The 18,982-nt window shown below is 51.3% G+C and overlaps 1 protein-coding gene across 2 annotated transcripts in view; it reads right to left on the bottom strand.

Annotated features, from left to right (window-relative positions):
• Positions 1-18,982, bottom strand: part of LOC115847431 (inositol-pentakisphosphate 2-kinase) — a 155,050-nt gene extending 136,068 nt beyond the window's left edge. For both annotated transcript variants that reach the window (XM_060301182.1, XM_070045777.1), the window contains exon 1: positions 18,648-18,982. In XM_060301182.1, coding sequence (XP_060157165.1) covers positions 18,648-18,887 — 240 coding nt within the window. In that variant the 5' untranslated portion in view covers positions 18,888-18,982. The remainder of the gene's footprint in view (positions 1-18,647) is intronic.

Raw genomic sequence — 18,982 nt, 5'->3', positions numbered from 1 at the left:
TTCAGTGGGTTTTAGTAGATTCACAGGGTTGAGCAACCATCACCACCATCTAATTTCACATTTTCATAACCCACATTTTCATTCCCCATTAGCATTCACTCCCCAGCTCCCCTCCCCCAGACCCTAAGAACCACCAATGTACTTTCTGTCTCTATGGCTTAGACTATTCAGGATATTTCATATAAAGGGAACCACACAACACGTTATCTTCTGTGACTGGCTTCTCTCATTGAGCATAATGCTTTCAAGGTTCATCCATGTTGTAGCGTGTACCAGCACTTCACTTCTTTTTACTGTCAAATACTATCCCATTGTATAGTATTACAATACAGTAAATGTGGACGGACCACATTTATTTATCCATTCATCAGCTGATGGACAATTTATGTTGTTTCCACTTTAGGGTTGCTATGAATAATGCTGCTGTGAACACTTACATACAAGTTGTTGTGTGGACACATATTTTCATTTCCCTGGGTATATATGTAGGAGTGAACCGATGGTACATATACATGGTAATTCGATGTCTGACACTTTGAGGAATTGCCAAACTGCTTGCCAAAGCAGCGTATCATTTTCCATTCCAGTGTTGATTTCTCCACAGCCTCATCAACACTTGTTACTGTTGGTCTTTTGATTTTACCCGTCCTAGTAGGTGTAAGGTCTCTTCCCATTTAAAAAAAGATTAATATTAGTAACAATAATAGCTACCACTCTTATAATTTTCTTTAAATCTATTATTTCACTTAATGCCTAGCTCAAAGTTCTCAGGAGAATTCTGGTTCCCATTTTATGGAGGAAGAAACTAAGGGTCCCAGAGGCCAGGGCCATGTCAAGCTGTCAGCTATCATGCTCAGTTATCCTGGGCAGAAGCACAGCTGGGACTCTGGGCCATCCCTACCCCCTCACACCAGCTCCTTCTGCTGCACCAGTGTCAGAACTATTGCTGGAGGGCAGGAAGATCCATGTCCAGAATATATTAAGAACTCTGACACACCAGGAAGAAAAAAGTGGACACCCCACAGAAAAAAGGGTAAAGGTCCTGAACAGGCTCCTCACAAAAGAGGGTTTCCAAATAGGCAGTCAACATAGGAAAGGTCCATGGGGAAATGCAAACTAGCATCAGGATGGCGACTAGGACACACAGATCAGAAAGGCCAGAATTTAACATGGAAAATGCCAGTGCCCACCCTGGGTGCTATCTACATGCATGCTCACAGAGGCACAGAGTCCAACAGCACAAACCTGGGTAAGGAAGCATGGTGTGTCCACATGGAACCCTGCCAGTGATGAGTGCCAACAATCTGCAAATTCAGGCAACAGTGTCTCTAGATAGAAAATGCTGAGTGAACACACAAAACCCAAGGTCCGTAGGACTGCCTAGAGTAAGTCGAAAACAGGTAAGATCAATGTATGGGGCAGTGTCTGAATTATTAACCCTGAACAAGCATTAGAGAACAGTCTCTGGGATGCTGACAACATGCTCCTTGCTCCATCTGTGGAGCTGCATGGAAACATCAAACTGTAAAAGTATGATCTGTGTAGTTTCTATATTTTATACTCCAATAAAAACTAATTTTAACCATTGTCAAAACTATAATAGGGCTTAAAAATAAATAGGAAGTAAACTATATCTCAAAAAGTAAACAAAATGATTTATGAAACTGCATACTGAAATAGAAACAAACCATTGAAAAGATGCAACATCTGCAATGTTATCTAAATGTAAATGCTAGAGGTGAGATGCTCAGAACCTTAGCTACCACCACTCCTGGTGATGAGAAAGAACAGGAAGCAGGATGCAAATGTGCCTGGGTTGGTGTGCACATGCACTTAAAGTCTGTGCATTTTACTGTATGTTGTACAGTTATAAGATTAACAAAACACAAACCAAATGTACCCCAGATCTCAATATAGCCCATGGAGACCAATTACTCATTACTAATGAAACAAGGTATCAGAGAGACAATGAGAGATCAACTTTCCATAAATGCACTTCAGCAAAAACCTGACATAAGAATGCAAGGTCCAGCCAGGAAATGGGACAAAAAAATGGACTGCATGCTCACTCTGGGCCATATGCTTCCAATTGCCCCATGCAGGAACACAGTCTTGCTGGCAACTGGAGAGAAACAAGTTACAACAGCTACAAAGTACCAGCTTGGATGGGGGACCGGATGGGGTAGGGAGAGAGGGGCATAAAAAGGGCTAGAGCTGGCAATCAATAAGGATGCATCCAGGACAGATGTCCTTGAGAAAGACCCTGAGAATCACACAGCACACAGAAACAGAGTGGCTCCAAGGCCCATTTTCCCAGGCCCCTCTTCCAGCTCTGATGGAGTCCAGGGAAGAGATGAACCAGGTGGGAGAGGCCCAGGAGGGTGGGCAATAACCCGAGGCCTGTGCACTTCACAATCTGTGTCAACATGAGCCCATTAGCTTCTCTCACAGGAGGGATCTCCTTTCACAGGTAAGAAACTGAACTCTGAGAACAAGCAACTCCATATGACTTCCCAGGTGGGACTGCCAGAAAAGGCAGGAAAGAGGCGTAACAGATTGGAAGGCAGAACCAGCACCTGGACCCATGACTCTGCTGTTCAGTTGCCCACACCTAAGAATCACACCAGGAGCCAGAAATGTACCTTCCCAAGTACAGGTCCACCTGCCAGTCAGCCCTGCCAGTCTCAAGCTTGGAATCTGGAATGTTTCAGCTTACTGGGGCAGTGCTTGTTAATCCCCAGATCTGGCTGAGGCTGGTCGTGCTGGTCCTTGGTCCTACTTCACATAGCTTATGGAGATTACCTCTCTCCTGGCACAGCCCTGCCACCCTCAAGCACTAGCTAAATAAAGGGGCAGAGCCTGCAGAGGAGCTGGCCTTTTGGCCAAGGGACCAGGGTGGCCAACTGTGTGTATCTGTCCTAGACAAAAGGAAGTGAGTTCTGTTCCTCGGGTATCACCGAGGAAACTGAGAATGCAGGTCCACACAGAGCCTTGCACAGGTGACCCTGATGTCCTCCAAGGGGAGGTGTTGGTGACTAAGGCATACGACTCAGGCACTGCTGCTCAGAGAGAACAGCCACCACCAACACTCACTCACAGCTCTGATGCCTTTCAGAGGAGCCAGACAAAAAGGCCACCTGGGTGCAGCCCGTCAATATGCAAGTCTAGAAAAGAACCTAATCACTGCAGCAGAAGGTCGGCAGGGCTGTCTTGGATGGGGTGGACTGGAAGGCATGTGAGGACAACCCTCAGGCAGGGCAGCCACAGGAGCACAAACAACTCTGTGTCTTGTAATAGGTAAATTATGCCCCAATTTTAAAATGAGAGCTGATTACAGACAGAATCCTCTGGGCAGTAGCCAGAGTTGTCACTCCAGAAGCATCTGTCAGAGGTGTACCTGAACAATGCAGTCTGCCACTGGAAGAGGGGCTCAGCTTCGCCTCGCAGTGAATCACCCAAATTCCGACAGGTGGGTGAGACCAAACTGGCCAGGAGCAGCTTCCAGGAAGAGAAACCAAGGTGGGGAGGGAGGATGACATGCCAAACTCACACACAAGGACAGAACGTTCTGGAGGGCTGAACAGAGCCCTGTGACATCCCCACTGGGTCCCTATCAGGCCATATCTCAGACCTAGGGTGTCACCAGGGGTCAAGGGGGCCTGGGTTGGGGGGGGCACTCAGGGCAGTCAGCCCCAGGGACAGCAGGGGACAGGCAAAAAAAAGTGTCAGGGGCTACTCTGGGACCTTCCACCTTCCCTACAGAAAGCCATCCTAGGGCTGGTGCTCTACCATTTGAGTTCACAGATGCAGAGCTGGGCTGGGGGGAGGCAGGGTTCAAACCCCTTGGACACATAGTGCAGGCCAGGGCAGTGGGGGTGAGGTGGCTTCTCACACAAGGAAGGTGGGCCTGTGGGAATGCAAGCAGTGGTGCACCTTACGGCACCCCATGCCTGGCCTGTGCCTAAGGAGTCTGTGCCTCCTAAGTTGGGTATAGGCCTGGAGTGGGCAAGCCCACTCCCAGCGAGAGAATGGCACTCAGTAAATATATGCGGACTGACAGGAGAATAGGGAGGATGTGGGGACACCGCAAGGGGGTGACAGGGCTACATCAGAAGTGGGTGGACAGGGACAGAAGGTCCAGTGAATGGACAGGTAGTAGGGGTGCTGGGTGAGGCTTGGTGCTTGAGGGAGCTGGGAAGCGGGTCCTGCAGGCATCTCCTCTTTACCACTCTTCCCCAGCCAGCAGGAGACACACCCCCATGACTTGGCAGCAGGAATAGCTCCTAGGCTCACCCCTCTACCTGGGTCTGCCTGTGGCTCATGCACACCTCCAGAGAGGGGTCCTTTCCAGGACCAGCCCCGGGTAGCCAGTGGCCCATGACCTGGCCGTGGGAAGCAGACAAAGAGGCAGGCCCTCCCGCCAGCACGTGGACACAGCCAAGGGCATTCCTGGGCCCTCACTGTGCACCAAGGTGGAGAGATGCGGATAAATCCTGTAGCTGTGCAGAAGTACAGAATGACAGTCCACCCATGTGGCCAGGGAGGGTTCAGATCCCTAGCATAAGCTGCAGTAACATGATAGGTTTCCCAGATGCATCTTCCCACTGGGATCCTTCCAGAAACATGAAATCTCCTGATGCTCAAGTCCCACCCTGAAACTGTTTGATCCTTCTGGGTGTGGCCAATGTTTTGGAATTTCTGAAAGCTCCCTGGTGATCCTGGCGTGCAGGAAATTCAATACACCACACTGGCTCTGCATGAGCTTCCCAGGGAACCCAAGCCAGCTGAGAAAGCAGAAACAGACCCATTCCCTACACAGGCCCTCAGAGACCTGCAAACCCACACAAAAGGACACCCCATGCACTCCATGGGAGAACTCAGCTCACCACCCTCAGCCAGCTCTTCTCATCTGCTCCCACCTTCCATTCCAAGAAGGACCTACCCCAGACCCACTCCCTCTTCCCTGTCTCACAGGTTTCCTGAACAGACAGGTGGTGGCAGGCATGGCCCCAGGCCTCTAGACATTTTTGGAGGCAGCCTGGGAAGGCCTGGCTACCCCGCAAAGGTGACCGAGGTGGGTGTGAATCTTATTTGATCTTCACAACAGCCACGCAAAGTAGAAACTTATCACTCCCATTTCACAGCTGAGCAAACCAAGGTTCAGCGAGGTCAGATGATTCCCCTGAATGGCACCACAGGGCTTCTCACTCCAAAAACAACTTTTCTTCTTTGCAGCAAAGTAGTTCCCAGAGCTGGGAAGGGCGGGGTGGGATGAAGGTGGAGCTGGGCTCCAAGGAGCCCCCAGCAGCCTCACCTGGCAGGAGGGCAGGGAGGAGCTGGGGAAGGCTGCACAGATCTCCCCTGCAGGAGAGGATGGGGGCCTCCTGGGGATGAGGGTTCCACCTGGGAACTGGAGCAGAACAGAGGCTACAAGCACACCTGCATACACCCTGCCCAAGCAAACAAGCCTCATCCATCAGATCAGCATGCCAAGGGCCCAACCCTGTCCCAGACTCCCTCCAAAGGCCCAGGAGGGGCACGTGTGTGACAGCTGTTCTCCACTGGCCTGCCCTTCCCACTGTGTGGCTTCCTGTCTTAGTTTCCCGTCAGAGCACCTGCACACTGGCTGTAGGGATCAGAAAAACTGGCCCCAAGGTGTGGTACTCACCCAGGGATCACCCCCAACCCCCACGCCTGTCCCACAGGTCCACATCCATCCCATCACCAACCACAAAGCCCAGCTGCCCTGGGCAGTGTCCAAACACTAAGCTGCTTTTAGAAAACTGGGAATCCACTCCTGAGCAGGAGGGATTTAGCCAGAATCGGTGCCATTTAGAGAAGATTACACTCTAATTGCCCCAGTGTCAGCAGACAGGCTTCTGGCCAGCTGAGCCCTGTAGCCAGTGGCACTCCCCACAGACCCTGGCTCCTCCGTCAATCCTGGGGTCTGGGGACAAGCCCTTGTCTTCCGAGGCAGCTGGCTACCCGACACAAACCTCTATTCAATGGCCTGCAGTCGAGGGAGCTGATCAGCTCCCATCTATCCCAAGCCTCAGAATACATTTGGTAGGCAGAGCAGCCGGGACTATACCCGGCTGGAAACACCAGGAGAGTGGATTGCGGTTTCTCACCTCATCTCTAATCTCAACACATGTCCTCACGTTATTAGCCCCATTTAGGAAGGGACATCCAGCAAGCCTCACAGTCAGCAAGTAGCCAGAGACTCTAACTCAGGCCATGTCCCTTCAAGAACCCAGAGGTCTGCAGCTTTAGAGACGAGAGTGGAGCCAATGGAACTATGTATGGGCATGGGCCGCAATGATGATTCAATTCTCACATCTGCCCTAAGAGGCTCTGGAAGGCAGACGGGCCTGTCAGCAGCTGTAGCCATGATGAGATAAAGGGTGTCAGGAGCCAAGTGTCCCCCATGTCTGGCATTCTGTCACAGTCACCCTGGCAGGGTAAGTCCCCGTCATGAAGGACTCCCACACCCCAAGGAACCAAGGATGCTGCACTGCTCATGAAAAGAGGTGAGAATCTGAGGCTCAGGGTGGGCGGCTGAGACCCTGTACTGAAGCCAGGTACCTGGTCTCCCAGCCTCGCCCCTCCAACCTGCACACATTGAGGTCACCCAGAAGAGTGAGGCCTGCAGGGATCCTTCCTGTGCTGTCTGTGACACACACACATGTGAACACATGCACACACACGCACACATGGCTCACTTCATCATAGCTTGGGCATGAAAGCCTAACACTCCTGACTCATCCTGGACACCCTCCAGTAGACTGCCCGGGGCCATTTCTCAGCCCAATCACAACAGCACCAACACTGCTTTAAGTTGCAGCAGCCACTGTGCAAATCGCAGCCAAAGAAAGTGCCACATCAGGACCTGACCCTCCGCCCTGCGCCTTTGGCCCAGGCACGCTACCTCTCCCCAAAGCCTCACAGGCTCCTGTGGGTCCTGAAAACAGAGATGTGTTCCAGACTTCAACCAGTACAGGCACAAAGGGGCATCCCACAGTGGAGGTGAGACACTGATGCTGAGAGAACATGAGGAAAAAGAGGTGTGCTTGGTAGTGAGAGTCTGCGAGAGATGCAGACTTGGCGGCCTGGCACGTAAACACCACCCACACCTACCATAAATCCATTGTGGGTCCCTACAGACCTATTCCAAAGGTAGTGAAGAGTCAGAGCTGGCATACGGAAAGGCTGGGCGGGCATCTCTGGGGTGGAGTCTGACCCTAGCACCAGAGAAGAGGGCCAGACCTAGAGGCCTGGCAGGCTGGAAAGGGGCTCACATAGGGTGGTGAGCACCTGAAATAATAGTGAAGGTACCTGAAACGAAGATGGGGATGCGTCTGTCACAGTTTTGGAGGGACCTAGCCACCAGCTTCTGCCTGTGGGGCAAGCAGCTAGTAAACGGCCAATTGGGACCCAATCCCAGGTCTGAGCAGTGGCTGAGTCCACACCCCTCCCCTAACTACTGCCTGGGTCAAATGCATAAGGCTAGTAAGTTAAGCAGCTTTCTGGGTGGTTTCCCAGGAGTAAAGTCAACCCTGACTGAGCTGCTCAAACAGAAGGTCCCATGGACCACCTTAAAAACAGTGACACAAAGACACAGAGAAGTATCATACTCATCTTCTATCAAAAATCTAACCAACTGTACTAGTGATTTTTGTTTTTACTTTTTCTCAAGATTTAAAAAAAAAAAAAAAGGACCACCAATTGATGATGATCAGGACCAACCCTGCCAACCCAGGGCTGAAGACCTAGGCCAGCAGATCCCAGTCAGGTGTGCCGAGTCACATAACAAAAACCACAGGGCTTAAGGGAAAGATTCACCATTAACACATAAAAAGACAGAAACCTAATAAAATCAGCAACATACATTCAAGAGGGCAGGGTGTTGGAAAAAGGATAATTGCACAGATGATTGGAACAGAACAGAACTCCCAGGAGTAGACCCACACACATACAGCCAACTGATCACTGACAAAGGAGCAAAGCAACTTCATAAAGAAAGTTCAGTCTCTTCAACAAATGACGCTGGAACAACTGTACATCCATGTGCGAAAAATGAATCTAGACAAAGACCTTATACCTCTCACAAAAATCAACCTGAAATGAACCACAGATCTAAATATAAAATGCAAAACTAATAAAACCTCTAGATAAAAACATAGGCAAAAAATCTATATGACCTGGGTTTGGTGAGGACAATCTTAACATGAAAACAAAATGGCATTAAAATTAAAAACTTCTCGGGCTTCCCTAGTGGCGCAGTGGTTGGGAATCCGCCTGCCAATGCAGGGAACACGGGTTCGAGCCCTGGTCCGGGAAGATCCCACATGCCACGGAGCAACTAAGCCCATGAGCTACAGCTAATGAGCCTGAGCTCTACAGCCTGCGAGCCACAACTACTGAAGCCCGCATGCCTACAGGCCGTGCTCCGCAACAAGAGAAGCCACCGATGAGAAGCCCACTCGCAGTAACGAAGACCCAACACAGCCAAAAATAAAAATAAATAAATTTAAAAAAATTAAAAACTGCTCTGTGAAAGGCACTATTATGGGAATGAAAAGACAAACCACGGACTGGGTTATTTATTTGCAAAGTAGGACTTGTATCTAAAATAGATAAAAGACTCTTAAAACTCTATGATAAGGAGACAAACAATTCAATTTTAAAATGAGCAAGAGATCAGAACAGACACCTCACAAAAGACGATACACAGACAGCAAACAAACATGAAAACATGTTCCACATTATATGTCAGCAGAGAAATGCAAATGAGAACAATGAGATGCCCCTATACACCTACTCTAGTAACTGCCAAATGCAGGTGAGGAGGTGGAGCAACAGGAACTCTCATTCATTTCTGGTAGGAATACAGAATGGTGCAGCCACTTTGCAAGACAGTCTGGCGGTTTCTTACAAAACTAAACATACTCTTACCCTGTGATCCAGCAAGTCGCACACTCCTTGGTGTTCACCTAAAGGAGCTGAAAACTTATGTCCACACAAAACCTGCACATGGATGTGTTATAGCAGCTTTATTAATAATTGCTCCCAGCTGGAAGTAACCAAGATGCCCACTTTGAATGGATAAACAAACTGTGGTATATCTAAACAATGAAATATCATTCTGTGATTTAAAAAAAAAAAAAAGAGCTAATAAGCAACGAAAAGACATGGATCAATCTTAAACACATATTGCTGGGGCTTCCCTGGTGGCGCAGTGGTTGAGAGTCCGCCTGCCGATGCAGGGGACACGGGTTCGTGCTCTGGTCCGGGAAGATCCCACATGCCGCAGAGCGGCTGGACCCGTGAGCCATGGCCGCTGAGCCTGCGCCTCCGGAGCCTGTGCTCCGCAACAGGAGAGGCCACAACAGTGAGATGCCCGCGTACTGCAAAAAAAAACAACAAAAAAACCCACATATTGCTAAGTGAAAGAAGCCAATCTGAAAAGGCTACATACTATATGATTCCAGTTATATGACATTCTGGAAAAGGCAAAACTATGGAGAAAGTAAAAGATCAGCGGTTGCCAGGGGTTCTTTTTTTGGGGTGGAGTGGTGTTGAATAAAGCACAGGGGATTTTTTTAACAGAGTGAAACAATTCTGTATGATACTGTAATGGTAGATAAATGACACTACTTGTTTGTCAAAACCCAGATAACTTTGCCGCACAAAGAGTGAACCTTAATGTATAAAATTTTTTTAAAAAATCATTTAGGACATATGGGGATCCTAGGCTGGAACACAGAATGTGGTAAAACAATCTAACTGTGTTACAGATAGATGAAACCACCTCACTGAAGGGGATAGCAAATAAGGTGCTTGCTTAAGTAATGTATTTGGAAATCAGTGGAGTATATAAGACTGAAGTCAAAAAGAACAGCACGTGAGCACTATACTCTAGTTGATAAATTATTTCACAAAGGGGTATAGGTCAACAGTTCTGACACTACTGTGATGTGTGCTGGAATGGAGCTGTGTGGGGGATGGGGAAGCCAGGTGTCTCTCTGGTGGAGGGAGGTTACATACAGATAAGCAAGGGGAGGTGGTGGGAATGACCTACGTGGTGATAGATCAGAGCTGGAGACATCAGTAGGAACTCATGTTCAGCTTAATATAAATACATGTGACTACATCTAGAAATGTTTATAGATGTGTGTGTATATGTGGGCCAGATCTATCTCCTGCCTCTGTTGGCTGAGAGGGCCTAGAAGCAGGGACACTCCAGCAGCAACAAACACCCAGCACCCAGATCCTGGCTTCTAATACCATTCTCCAATAAAAGGAACCAGGACTCCTTGGAGAATGCTTACTCTTGTACTGGGGCAGGGAACATACAGGATGCCTCTGGAGAACCCTGTAGCACCAGAAAGTAAAGAGGCTCTCAGGAAGGAAGGGAGGAAGGAAGGAAGGGAGGGAGGGAGGGAGGAAGGGAGGAAGGAAGGAAACAATCACAATGATAGGTATGTTGAAGGGGCACAGGAGCCAAATGAAAGAGCTGCCAGGGGCCAAAGCTGTAACAAGCTAAGCAACAAAATAAAGCCCAAATATAAAATAAATATCCGTGAGTCCATACCAATATAAATGAATGGATGAATAAACAAGTAAACTGGGAAGAGACATGTCTCCCATGGGGAAAAATTCCGAACAATGTATGTACATGCTTCCCCTCAAGGCAGTGAGCATGACCCTCTCCTGCCCCCGCCTTCTCCTTAGGGTGGTAGCTGTGCAGTTTGGAAAGGATGAAAGAGCACCTTGAAGTGGAGATGCCTGACAAACACCTCAGCCCGGGGATCTAAAGCAGTTTATTTTTATTTTTTATTTTTTTTTTGCGGTACACAGGCCTCTCCCTGCCATGGCCTCTCCCGTTGCGGAGCACAGGCCCCGGACGTGCAGGCTCAGCGGCCATGGCTCACGGGCCCAGCCGCTCCGCGGCATGTGGGATCTTCCTGGACTGGGGCACGAACCCGTGTCCCCTGCATCGGCAGGCGGACTCTCAACCACTGTGCCACCAGGGAAGCCCTAAAGCAGTTTATTTTTTTAAATTAATGAAAAAAGGCAGCAGAGTTTTAGAAGTGTCAGGTAGTTTAAAAACACATAAATGCTGCAACACACGGCACTTTATCTTGACAAAACCCTGAGGTTTGCCCGTGGATATGATGTCTCCAGAGGGGGAAAGCAGGCCTTCTGAAATGAGATGGAAAGTCACACCAGATGCAGGTGGGTGGGTCACTGGGTGCAGGTTCTGTGTTCACCTGGTGTTTTCTGAGGACAAAATCACACATAACTCTTATTATGCTCATATTGTTCCCTCAAATATCAATCACTCTGGAAAAAATTTGCATTTTCAAAATCAGTGTTATGGGGCTTCCCTGGTGGCGCAGTGGTTGAGAGTCCGTCTGCCGATGCAGGGGACACAGGTTCGTGCCCCGGTCCGGGAAGATCCCACATGCCGCGGAGCGGCTGGGCCCGTGAGCCATGGCCGCTGAGCCTGTGCATCCGGAGCCTGTGCTCCGCAATGGGAGAGGCCACGGCAGTGAGAGGCCCGCGTACCGCAAAAAAGAAAAAGAAAAAAAAAAAAAAACAGTGTTATGGCAGAGCTGACTGCTCCCATAAGAAATAAATCAAACCCTCTGAGACACCCTTTCTCCCTCACCACGCTGGCCACGATGACAAAACCAACAACACTAAGTGCTGATGAGAATGCAGACCTGCTTGTCAGCTGCTGCTGGACTCACTGCAATTCCAGCCTCTCCAAACCGGCAATGGGGCAACATTAGGTACTGCCTCGGGTTCATGACTGTTGGGTGCAGCAACTCCAGGGGCCTACATCCCCTCTGATCATCCTGGGTCACAGTTCTACAATACCCAGGGAATCTCTCAGGTCGGTGGAGAAGCCTGGACCCCTGCAGAGAATTTGGGGCAGGATGTGAGGGGGAAGGTGGGAGGAGAATGCCCAGGGGACCCCAGGAGCTAGAAGGGTGAGGTCCCAGGCCTGCCCTGACACCATCACTGAGGGAGAATCTGGTCCACTGCCAGGGCTTCAGGGATGTGCTGGCCTAAAACAAGGAAACCAAGGCCCAGGGAGAGGACCACTCAAGATCATGTCAAGCCTTGCTAGCACACAGTGTGGGATGTTAGCCCTCACTCTGAGCCCCAGCATCCTCACCTATGGAACTGGGACAAAGAGAGCTCCTCCCTCCTGGTTCAGAGAGAGCTGGACACCTCTCAGCACCACAGTCAGAATACACTTGACAGGTGACCACGAGCCTCAGCGGCACAATAAAAGCTGGTCTAATGAATGAACTGGATGGGCAACAATGACTCAGCAGTGCAAGGGCAAGGACATGTATCAGCTGAAGGTAGCACTGTGGCCAATTTCCTAAAAAAGAGAAAGGAAAGACAAGACAAGAGTGAGATGCCTGGCCTGCATGGGGGCGGGGACAGCTACTCCAGGTTGCCAGTGGGGAAGCAGGACAGGCAGCCTCAGGATGGTCACATGAGGCCCTGTAAGCAGTGGCGCCCTCAGCCAGGTGCACCAAGTGGACCCTGCTTGGCTCCCAATGCAAACAGAACAACTGTAAAGCGACTATGAGCCAAACAGGGAAATCCGGACGCTGACCAGATAGAAGATGACATTAAAGAGTCACTGTTAATCTTGTGAGGTATGAAAATTAATCTGTGATTCTGTTTTTATAAAAAAAACAGAATCACAGATTACTTTCTCAACACAACACACCAATGTACTTACAGTAGAAGTGAGGCACAGAACGGAGGCTGCCAAAGCTGGAGCTGCCAAAGTGGGCGCGAAAACACACAGGCCAATCTCTCTGCTCTGGTTATGCTTAAAACTTCCCCTAAAGATGGAAGACCTTTAGGAGGGGAACAGTGCAGAAAAACTGCCTTAAAAAAGCAAACCCATAAAACTCAAACTACAACAATTATTTCACATGATACAACAATAGACTGGAAGTGCACAGAACCTTCCAAACCCATGGAAACCTCCAGGTCTTCGACCACTTGAATGAAACCTACTTTTCTGCAACTCAAAGAATAACACCAAACTCTGTGTCTTTTTAAAAACAACTGTTATAGATGCTCAAAGCACTTTCTAGTTTTTATAGATCATATGTATCTCACATACATACACAGGAAGAAAAAAGCTGGCAAGTAGAAAAACCCGGTAGTTCCCCATACATACTCCATAATTCCTACAGAGACATGCTCATTTCTACATTTTGATGTTCTTAAAGTGAATGAACAATTTTTTTAAGCATATTAAGCTCTAAAGAAGAAGCCAGGCCCCGATACTCCTTGATGTCATCACCTACCTGAGCCTGGACTGCCTGTTCTACCACATGTCCCCGAGACACACCCTGCCCCTGCAGCCCCATCTGTCAGTCCACCTCCCATGGCACAGCAGGGCTGGGACAGAAAGGTTTGATGCCCAGGACAGCGGCTGGGCAGTCACACGGGGCCCTCTCCGGCTCTGGGGGACAGCTTGAGGGGCCACACTTCAAACACTGGACAGTATGGGGCCTGGGGCCCAGGAGAGTCTCATCCATCAGAGCCTGCAGGGTCCTGGCCAGCCCCTGCCTGCTAGCCACCTTCGCTTTGCTGTCTAAGAAGAAACCAAATCTTTCTTTACCTTCAGCATGTGTAGTGGCCCTTTATCCAGTGCACGGATGTGGAGAAGCAGGTCTGACTGAGGGGTGGCTGCCCCAAACTGACAAGGGTAAACTGATCTCTCCTCCCTCACAGTAAGGGGTTGGGGTCCCTGAGGTGGGAAGGCCCAGCAGGAGTCTGTGTCTACCTGGCCGTGGCTCTCTCTGAGGCAGCTGCTCAAACTTAAGGAGCCTCGGTCACTACCTGCCCAAGTGCCCCAGGTACACCAGCCTGATCCTGAGGGAAGAGCCATTCCTCCAGGGCCACATAGCTCCTGAGGGCCCAGGAAGGGTCCAGTTGCTCCCTTGGAGCCAAAGTGTGGAAACCACAGCCCTGGACAGCACATGCAGTACCTCCTCACCTGCCCAGGCAGTGCCACTCTTAGGCCTGGCCTCCCTCCTGCACCAGTTATGGAAAAGCAGCTCCTTCATAGTGTGTCCAACCACCCATCCAAAGTCACACCCTGAGAACATTGAGGTACACAGCTGCTTAACCCCCAGGCCCTGCAGGAAGACAGAATGCCAGGTGACACGGGAGTCTTGGGAATTTTTAAAAATGGAAGAGCCCTCAAGATTGCTTCACAACGCCCTGCCAGACACAAGCTCTGCAGGCAGGAAAGTGGGGAATGCCCAGCAATGCAGCCACAGTGGGGCGTGTGGTCATTGCCTTTGGATGCTGGTAGCTGCCTCTCCCAGCTGTTAGACCCCTGGGAGCAGGGCTGTCTCAGCACCTCCAGGATTCCCTGGATCCCCACTTCCACCACAAGTCAGGCTTCTTCATGCTGACAGCAGACCACCACACAGCTTGCCCTGAAAGGCCCACAGGTCTCCTAGAGTCTCCCAACCCCCAATGGCTCTCTGCTCCAAGTTCTAGGGTGGTATCAGATGAGCAGAATCCTCACAGGGTTTAGTCCAAATCAGGACTTTTCCTGTCTCAAAACAAACACTTGAGAAGGATGCGCCTTGCACAGAGGCCTCCAATTGCCCTTCCCTCCTCCACAGGTGCCTGCTCTCTTGGGGACAGGCTTCCTAGGCTCAGAGCCTTGAGTGAAACTCAGTTTCTCTATGCCTCGGTTTCCCCAGCAGTACAACAGACATAACAGGGTGGTGACTCCAAGGGATGGCATGAGGACTGCAGGAGTCGGTGGGGCATGCGGAGGCTATGGCAGGAACAGCTCACCAACAGGGGCGAGGCCTGAGCGGCAGCCCTCACACCACCCTCCTCTGTGAAGCCAGCTCATGGCCGGAACTTCTACACAGACTTGGACAGGAACCTGGTGCCCAAAGAAAACTTCCAACTTGGTCTGAGCTATTGGACCTTCCTCAATCACTCACACCCATCCCTACCTTGGTTTCCCCATCCTCTGAGAGAGGAAATTACAAGAGGGATGGGAAGGAGGAAGCAAAGAGGACAGAGCAGCTGCTCCCACCAGCTCTGCCACAGTTGTTCATGCAGCCAGAGCCTGCAGGATGGGAGGGATATCCAGGTATTGGGAGCTGGGCTCAGGCAAGTCCAGAGGAGGCTCTGAAAAGTGTCCAGGCCTTGAAGGGCAGGCAGAGCTTCCAAGATCCAAGATTGGGAAGAGGCAGGGATGGTGAGGGCAGTGAAGGCAACCAGAATGCAGAGAGCAGTGTAGGTTGAGCCAGGCCAGAGGCCCCAGGCAGCAGGCTCAGGCCGCCCTCTGGACACGAAGCAGGGCCACTCCAGACCTTGCGAGAACAAGGAGCAGAGACAAGGTGACTACAGGGACAGCTGGGAGGGGATCCAGGCCTGGGTGAGGTGGAGGGAAGGAAGGAGCTAATGACACCAGCCAACACATACTTATTGCGTAAGCACTTATTGTGTGCCAGGCACCAGTCCCAGCCTGTGACAGGCTTCAGCTCACCAAATTCCACCCGCGGCTTCCCTGGGATATAAGTATACTGCACAGACAAGATCCCGAGGTAGCACATAAGTCAGCAAGGGCATCCAGACTTTGTCTTCCTGCTCTCTCTGGGAGCCAAGCGAGGGTGGGGCTGAGACTGCACCACGACCCCCACCACTTGCCTGCGGCATGCCCTCCAGCCCTCACATTCCCAACCTACAAGGACCACTCACTCCTGGTACCTGCCTGAGCCATGCAGGCAGGAACTGTCTTGAAAAGGGCAGCACACCTGTCCTTTTCAAACTGCAGCTAAGGACACAGAGTGAGATGTTCCATGGCTACTGAGGACAGGAAACATCACATGGCTGACCAAAATCTGTCACCATGGTGGGGAAGGGGGCACAGCAGAACTTGTGACATACAGTGCCCTTATTAAGCCAAGCTCAATCACTAGCAAAATGGTTAGGCAAAATGGGCCAGTGGGTACCCTTCCTCCCGCACACCATGGTGTCAGTAGGACACAGACACACATACACTCACCATGTGAGAAAGGCTGCAGGGCCAGCACCACTGCCACTGGCCCCTGAGGGACCCTCCCTCAGGTCTGGTCACAACCCAGTCACCTGGGACAGACCAGCCAGCTTCTCTCCCTCTAAAACAGTACAAATGCTACAAATGCTCAACAGGAATACAGGCCCCTCTGTTCATAGCATAATTTGTTAGTAACTGAACCCACTTTAGTTAAAGAAATAAAGTTTTAAAAGAATGAAGATGGCTCATCTCTCTACAGAAGAAAACAAATAAAATTTTAAAAAGACCCAACAGATATGGTCTCCTTAAATCTTGATTTTTAAAATAAGAGTAAATATTTCCAAGTATAATAATAACAAGAATTAAGAGAGGCTGACAAGAGCCTGTGTTGGCATGGCTTTGAGTAAACTGGTGTGAGGTTTCTGGCAACATCTACTGAGACTCTGATGCACCTTCCTCTAGTTCTGCTGAGACTTCCAGCTGAACTGTTCTCATCCCACCTACAATGAGGGAAACTGAAGTTCAGGACAGTGGGACAATGTGTCCAAGGCCATGTGGCCAGTGTGTGCGAGAGCCAGACGGTAACATCAAACTAAGCAAGCAGCCACCTGAAGAACACCTGTGGAGACCGATATACCATCTTCCCAATTCCCCTGGGGACCCATCCTCCAGACACATGCCACAAAACTAAGTCAAGATTCTTACACTGGCCAAATGTCTGTGACAGTAAAGAGTTGACAACTGAAAGGTCCCTAAGCAGGGAATGATTAATTCCTGTGCAACTTTCCCTTCTGGTCTGCTCTTACAGCGGACGTGAATTCGAGCTTGTGAACACAGAAGGGGACTGCACATGCTGCCAGAGGGAGCTCACTATGAACTCTGAGGGGAGAGGCTAGGGAAGACCAGGCTCACCTCTGAGCTGCAGAGGGTGAGCCTAATGTCTCCCACTCCATATTCTCAAGGCCCCCTCAGCATCCCTCCATCTTGGGCACATTCCCCTACCCCACACACTAAGATGAGGCCCTTGCCAGAGGGGTCACATGTCACCCCTCTTGTAGATCTAGTGCCAGATAAACCTGGCTTGGAGTAGGTACCAATACCTGCTGACAGATACAAGACCTCGGGTCGAATGAGCTCCACCATCACCCTCCCTGGGGCCCCTATCTGTCTTCTACAGGGCACCTGCTCCACCAAGCATAGATTTAAGTACCTTCATGAATTAATTCCCTGCACTATCAGAAGGGGACCCAACTGGTCTACCCAGTGAGACACGGAGGCTCAAAATAGCCCAGGCACCTTCCTGAGGCCACTGGGAGTGGGGTGCTGGGAGGTGGGCAGTCCGGGAAGCAGCGAGCATGGTGGATCCTGAGACCAAGGGCCAGGAGCCTACCTGGACAAGATAAGAATCAAGTAGGGAAGGGGCAGACTATCTCAGGCACTGACAGGCTAGATACCTAACACCTTGTCCAGGCTTTTTAAATATGCCGCAGACGAACCCTTTCTGGGTGGGATGTTGCAGAGGAAGAAGCTAAGGTTCCTGCTCATAGCCACATCACCAGCAAAAGGCAAGACCTGGATCCAAACCTGGGTGTTCCACCCAGGAAGCAACTTCTCCCTCTCCACCCCCACAACAAGGCTGGGGAGGCAAGGAGGACTGAGAGAAAATGGTGCTTAAATCACCCAAGAGAATTATTTCACGGCAGGACTGCACAGCTCTCTCGCTGCAAGGCTCTTTGGCAGCCTGGGGGTCCAATCTGCTCACCCCGGAGTAAAAATCACACAGGAGACACAAGGCTTATCCATGACAAACCCCCACAGACCTGTCCCCCAACTTCAGGGAAGGGCCTGGGAGGGCAACCAGGACGGGAAGTGGACAGAAGCACTGCATCACAGAGAAGTAACTAGCGGGGTGGTCTGCAAGCTGAGCATGGGGAGAGGCTGTGGGGTACTCCCGCCAGCTGTGATGAACACATGCAAGGCAAGCCCCCGACTTCGCCTTTTCCTGGTCTCCCGGCGCTGAAACCTCTGAAGGCAGCTGCGCCCAGAGAAAGGAGGTGATGTGCCTGGAGACGATGGAGACACACGCCCGGTCTTTCCCAGCCGGTCACCTGCATCCATCCCACGTCCCCATCCCCCGCACTCAGAAAATCAAACACCGCAGAGGACGCCATCCCACCGTGCCCGAGACCTGCCATCAGTAGCAGAAAAGCTGACCACACGGTTCCACCGCAGCCCTAGCCGCGGAGGCCAGAGTTTCTAGAACGCGCATCGCCCACCACACTTGGGGCCCGCCACCCACCGCAGGGCCGCCTCCCGGTCGGCCAAGCACACTGACGCTGGGCGCCCCGGTGCTGATCCGGGCTGCCTGGGGTCAGGGGTCGGCTGGGGAGTTGACCCGGCCCAGGGTCAGGGGTCAGTCTGGCCTGCGTCGGAGGCTGGTTGGGGGTCCGCTCGGGGGTAGTCTTGGCCACGGTCAAGGGCCGGCTCTGGGGTCAGAGCTGAGGTCAGTCCGGGGTCGGGATTGGCCGGGGGCGCGGAGGGCGTGGCGCCGGCGGCCCTTGCTCCTTACCTCCTTGAGCTGCTCCATCTCGCCGCGGATGGCCTCGTAGTCCACCTCGAGCTCCTCGAACTGCAGTTTGAGTTGGTGCTTCTCCTCGAGCACTGCCAGCCCGTACTCGGCCGCCTGTATCTTCTCACGCGTGGTCTCGGCCAGCTCGTGCGACAGCCGCTTCACCTCCGCGCGCAGCCACTCCGGCTGCGCCTCCATCACTAGCCGCGCGTACTCCTCCTCCTCGGACGGCGCGGACATGGTGACCACGGCCGGAGTCACGCCACTCGCTCCGAGGCTCAGGCCGGGTTCCCCACCGCCGCCACCGCCGCCGCCGCCGCCGCCGCCCAACCCGA

This window comes from Globicephala melas, chromosome 6, assembly GCF_963455315.2.
Source record: "Globicephala melas chromosome 6, mGloMel1.2, whole genome shotgun sequence".
Taxonomy (NCBI): domain Eukaryota; kingdom Metazoa; phylum Chordata; class Mammalia; order Artiodactyla; family Delphinidae; genus Globicephala; species Globicephala melas.
The sequence above is the reverse complement of the archived record's forward strand: the minus strand, read 5'-3'. Positions and strand labels throughout refer to the sequence as shown.